The sequence below is a fragment of the Antrostomus carolinensis genome, unplaced genomic scaffold (assembly GCF_000700745.2).
Source record: "Antrostomus carolinensis isolate BGI_N321 unplaced genomic scaffold, ASM70074v2 scaffold24794, whole genome shotgun sequence".
In the NCBI taxonomy this organism is placed as follows: domain Eukaryota; kingdom Metazoa; phylum Chordata; class Aves; order Caprimulgiformes; family Caprimulgidae; genus Antrostomus; species Antrostomus carolinensis.
Window position 1 is genome coordinate 1 of NW_010311752.1, and position 5,861 is coordinate 5,861.

The following is a 5,861-nucleotide window of genomic DNA, read 5'->3' on the forward strand; positions in this document are numbered from 1 at the left end:
GTAGAGGGGCAGAATCACCTCCCTCGATGCAGAAGTGCAGATGCTGCAGAAGTGCTGCTCTGGAGCACTCGTGTGCGCTTTGGACAGCAGCCTGGGTGGGATTGTACAAGTTACCCCGGCTGATGTGTGCTGTGTGCTTGAGCTCAGCATTGGGAAGGGTTTTCCTTCCAGCCCCGTGGCCTCCAGCTCACAGTGCCCTGCGTGTTGTCTCGCAGGTCGGGGTGGTGAGTGCCTTCGCGCAGACGTTACGGAGATACACCTCCCTGAACCACCTGGCTCAGGCTGCCCGCGCCGTGCTGCAGAACACTTCCCAGATAAACCAGATGCTCAGCGACCTCAATCGCGTCGACTTTGCCAATGTGCAGGTGACTTTGGGTATCTTTTTCCTATGTCATGTTGTCTAGAACTGGGACTCTATAATGAAGTTGTCTGCTGGTAACCAGCATCTTATTTCCAATATTAAAAAGCAATGAAGTGAACATTTTAATGGTTTTGGTGTTCCTCTTCCATCTCACTGTGAGTAGTGGAGAAAGTACTGAGGAACTTCTGTAACAAGTCGTGCTACCAAGAATAATATGGTTCTAATAATAATATTGTACTGTGGTCTGGACAGATGGGAGGAAACATGGTTCAGAGCTGGTTTGGAGTCCTTGTCTATTAGAAATGCCATTGAATTCCTAGGTTGGGATGCACCAATTGTGCACGTTTGGCATGAGTAACTGTCAACCCTTCTTCCCGAGCAGGAGCAAGCCTCATGGGTGTGCCAGTGTGAAGAAGGCATGGTGCAGAAGCTGGAGCAAGATTTCAAGCTCACTCTGCAGCAGCAGAGTTCTCTGGACCAGTGGGCTAGTTGGCTGGATAACGTTGTTACTCAAGTCCTGAAGCACCACGAGGGCAGTCCCAGCTTCCCCAAGGCAGCCAGACAGTTCCTGTTGAAATGGTCTTTCTATAGGTACATTTTCTTCCTCATTTTGGAGCTTTATCTGCAGTGGGCTTGGGGGATGTAAACAACGCTTTAAAAAGCCAAAGCCAAGTTCTTTACTCCCATGCAACTCTGGTTAACCATTGCTCTGCCCTGATACGGAGGGGAGTGTTGTGTTTCATGTAGCCTTTCAGGAAGAGTGTAGGATATTCCATCAATTAATTTCTTAAAAGTGCTTTGATACTCTTGAGTTAAAGGTAGAAACAAACCACTATGTCCCACATTACCCTCAGGCTCAAGAATTCACATCAGCCGTGATGCAAATGTAAAACACATCCCAAATATTTTGTTTCCCGGCCATTTTCCAGCTCCATGGTGATCCGTGACCTCACCTTGCGCAGTGCTGCCAGCTTTGGTTCCTTCCACCTGATTCGCCTGCTCTATGATGAATACATGTTTTATCTGGTAGAGCATCGTGTTGCCCAGGCAACAGGGGAGACGCCGATTGCTGTAATGGGAGAGGTGAGAATTGTTTATTCCTTAGAAACAAACCCAAACTAAGCAGCACTTAAGGAGGTGGGAGCAGTTCACAAACCACACTGTGTCCTGAACATGTTTTATAACCATATCTAAAGGATTTCTTGAGTTCTATGAGTGCCTGGCAGAAGGATCCAGCTCCTTGAGCATCTTCCATCTTGGCTCACGAGCTGGTGGGTTTTGGGGCAGTTGTGCATCAGGTGGGCTTTGGAGGAGGGAAGAAAAGGTTCTCCTCACTTCTTTCCATAACCTCTGGGTATCATAGAATCCAGACTGGTTTGGGTTGGAAGGGACCTTCAAGCTCATCCAGTTCCAACCCCCCTACCAGCAGCAGGGACACCTTCCACTAGACCAGGTTGCTCAAAGCCTCATCCAACCTGACCAAGAACACTTCCAGGGAGGAGCAGCCACAGCTTCTCTGGCCAACCCCTGACTTTGGGGTTCCCACCAGGGCCAAGTCCCATCAAATACAAAAACTAAACCAAGCCAAAAAAGGTCTAAAAGTAACTGTCCCTCCAACTTTCAGTGGTACCATTCACTGAAGCTCCTCAGGCCTCTGAGTTTCATGCACAGTCAGCCATGTCTCCATTTTTGACTTTAGGAAGAGAAATGATGAGTTGTCTTGTGTGGTGGGGATTGTTTTGTTATGTTTAACAAATCAGACAGTAAATCTGGTGCCTGCTTTGCAGGCAGGTCCTGTCCTGCCCCGCTGAAGCCACTTCCAATTTTCACTCTGAAATGCCCAGATTTAAAAGGCCTCAATCAACCTGTGACAGCGATAAACTACTGATAGATTAAAACTGATCTCATTTGCTCCTTGAAGCTGATGCTGTTTTCTTCCTTCCATGGAGCTCACGTAGGGGAGCCAGAGGAATCAATTGCCTGCCTTTTGCTTTCCCTTCCCCTCCCGTTAGACCCACGCTGTCGCCCCAAGTCAGCAGCTCTGCGAGTTCCCACTGTTCCCTGTAAAACCTCTGTCTTTATTGATACGAAAGGAACATGAAAGGCAGAGAGTGGCTTCCAGTAAAACCCAGCTGTGGGAGGCTTTCACCCTTCAGGTTTTGCCTTTCCTTCTTTAAACTCTTGCAATATTTCAGTTCTCCAGGAGGAGGCTGATTCTTCCCAGCGAAAGAGGATGAATTCCTTCCATTTCCATTGCTTTATAACTCCTGCTCTCCTCAGTTCCATCTGCTGCCCAACTTTGCCTGACTTTTCAGCATTATCATTACAGTAATTTAGTCTTTCAGAGCTTGTCACAGAGGGAGACAACTCATCTCCAGAGCCCAATATATCCCCAGCTCTCTGGTGACACTTGGCACTGTGGCCTTGCAAGCCAAAGCACCTTCCTGACGTGACTGCAAAGGCTTTGCAGAGAGGTGGAGTGATGGTGGAGTCCCAGGGGAGGTAGAGTCCCAGGAGAGGTGAAGAGCTGCCATGCAGAGAGCTGGAGAAAAGACACCATCCTTTGGTCAGCACCTGGTTGTGACTTGGGAGATGGAAAAATTTCTCCTCTTACCCATTTTTCCAGAGCTCGATCCTGCCCTGGATTGTTGTGTGTGGTGTTTGCCCAAAGTTTTAAACAGGTTTTCCCCAAAACATGTGTCTGGTTTTGCTTTCTGCTCTTCACTGGCACTGTGATGCTCGTGGTTTCTCCTGAGCACTCAAGCTGCGTGTTAGACTTGGTTGGAAATAGATGTCGACTTGTGGGTCTGGTGCCTCAGGTCTCTGTAAGCCTCACTTACCTTGTGACTCCTTTTTGTTTCAGTTTGGTGACCTCACATCCCTGTCCCCAACACTGCTGGACAAAGGTACCTCCTCTCCCTCAAGGGAAGTCCCACTGGGTCAGGGTTGAATCTCTGTGGGAGGGGGAACCTCGTGCTGGCTCTTCCACCCTGTTCTGTTGGGAAGAAGAACCTTTTCCCCTCTGCTCCCCACTCTGATGCTGAGACCTGTCCTTTGCAGATGACATTAGTGACCTGGGCAGCGAGGTGGACACAGACTCCCGGAGCGTGAGGGAGCCGCTGGTGAAACGGGAACGCAGCGACCCCGGCCACTCTCTGCAGGAGATCTGAAACGAGGAGTCAGCTTTTCTCCAGCTGCACAAAGACATCTGGAGCCAGGTTTGACAGTCGCAAGCCTGAGTCTCCCCGTCTCTGCGTTATTAGTGCCTCTTAGTTTCTCTTTACGTTTACTTGTGTTTGAGGATGGGCTCCAGGGTGAGCCTGGGCGGGCGGTGGGATGGGGATGGTTTCTCCACTTGTTTTCCTCCTGCCCTCTGCCATGAGTGCTGGCTGGAGGGTGAAGGTCCAAAGTCTCCTACCGAGTGATGGAAGCCTCCGTGGTTGGCAGCAGATGGGACGTGCGTGGCAAACGAGGCTTTCTCTTTCAGGGAAGGTGGTTTGGGTTTCTTCCCCACTTCTCAGACTTCACTGTGATACAAACTTGAACCAATCAGTGCCCAAGAAGAAGGAAAAATACCTGACCCTTCTCCTCCAGCCTTTCAAGACAAGCTGTCCTGGCTCTGACTTTGCCAAATCATTGGTGCCGGGGAGTGCAGGATGGTACATCTCTCTTGTACCCGCCTGGGGAGGGGGCTCCAGGCGGCACATCCATCTGGTCCCGGCGGAGCAGCGCATGTGCTCACTCTGGGACTGACACCTGCTGGCTCTGGGACTATGGGACGTGAGTTCCCACCTACTCCTGTGTCTCCCCAGCTTGACATTTCATCACTGATCCATCAATGCTCCTGGGACACTGTCAGGCCAACTCAAGATACCAAAGGACTCTGAGGAAGCGGCAGCTGGTCGCAAAGTGCGTTCGTTGCCCCCTGTGCTCTGATGCCCATGGGCAATCAACCCCATGGGCAATCAACCCCATTGCCTGGGCAATGCCCATCCTCGCCCGGGTACCCAGGCAGAGGGGGACTGCTCCTGCCTCCTGGGTTTTCTAAACTTCTTGCTTGATGTCCTGCTAAAATAAAGGTTGAAGGTAGAGGTGCAGCTGCCCGTGGGGCTGCGTCCAGAGCATGGGCGAGGGTGTGCGACTGCAGTGCCTTAGGGTGGGCCAGCGTGCCTGCTTCCCCCCCGCTCTGGGCAAGCCAACGTGGCTCAGACCCTGATAAAATAGCTTGTCCCATGTAGCAGCGAGGGGCTGTCACAGGCCCTGGGTGTGCTCAGCACTACGGTGGCTTTTCCCCTCTCTGCATCCCTTTGCCTTCTCCTGCGGCGGCGTGGTGGTGGTGGTGGCTCCCCCGGGGCTGAGCTGTGGGAGCTCCTGTCCCAGGGGGGTTTTATTCTCCTTTTCCATGTCCTGTGGGGGTCTGGGCTGATGTGGCCAACAGGGCAGAGGTGAGGGGGGGGTGGAAATCTTATCATCAAGCCAAACTGCAAAAACAAATCCCTGGGGCAAATCTTTCTGTGAATAAAGGCCGTGTCATAAATAGCTTTGATTATTATTATTTCTAATAATACAGTATTTGATGTGAGCTTTTCCAGGGGTCTCGTGTACATTTGCATAGCAGAGTATATTCTATCCAAATATATTATTTCCTCATTCCAAATGATACTAAGGTAGCTGTGACACTTTAAAAAAAAACAACCTTGCTAATGGAAAGTAAAAAGAAAGTGTGTGTCGTGGCACATCTTTCCCTCCTACTGTCCCGTGCTGTTGTCTGTCAGGGTGATGTTTGTCTGTTAATGTCTCATATCAAAGTAGCAGGAGGCAAGTGAGAAAGCTGGATTTATCTGTAAATAACAACAGCGAATACTCCCTGGGTCAGAGTCCACACTTCAGATCCTGCTGATGAGATAAAATGATCTTAAAAAAAACCCCAAACCAACTGAGCAACCAAGTCTTAAAAGTCCCCTGCTCCCACTGAGTGTGATATTAACTTCACCTGCTGCATTGACTCTTCTTTGCAGCCGCTACCGACCCAACCCAGCCACCTTCTGCTTTACCACCGACGTGCAAACGAGATGCTCTGGAGCTGTGCAGCACCGTGCGAGGAGTCTGGATAACCACCTAAAAAACCCCGTATGCACAAAATCCCCAGCTAAACCTGAATAGCAATAAACATGTTATCAAATGCTCAGGCCTGCACGATAATTGTTGTGGTCCCATTTCTTCTTGAATCACCGAAAGGAGATATCAAGGCAGATGCTGCAGCTTTGCATCGTCACGGGGAGATGCAGGATCTGGCCAGTGTGGTTTAATTAAAGCAGTTTTGGCCAAGGAGCTGGTGTCTGTAGGAGGCAGATTCACCAGGAAGCAGCAACTGGTTTGTAGGAGCAACATGCCCGTTCCACCAGAGTTCACAGAAGGGAGAAGAGGCTGAAGGATGAGGCTGGTGCTGAGCACGGGGCTGTCAGTGTGGGGTTAATGATTGGAATTTATGATCTTAAAG

The 5,861-nt window shown here is 50.2% G+C and overlaps 1 protein-coding gene across 1 annotated transcript; it reads left to right on the forward strand.

Moving 5' to 3' along the window:
• Positions 1-215: 215 nt before the first annotated feature.
• On the forward strand, positions 216-3,614 carry LOC104524078 (DNA-binding protein RFX2-like; the record flags this gene model as incomplete). Its single annotated transcript, XM_010166838.2, has 5 exons — positions 216-365; positions 744-952; positions 1,291-1,444; positions 3,225-3,267; positions 3,422-3,614. Coding segments are annotated over 5 exons (666 nt in total), but the record flags the coding sequence as incomplete, so codon positions are not given.
• Positions 3,615-5,861: the final 2,247 nt, after the last annotated feature.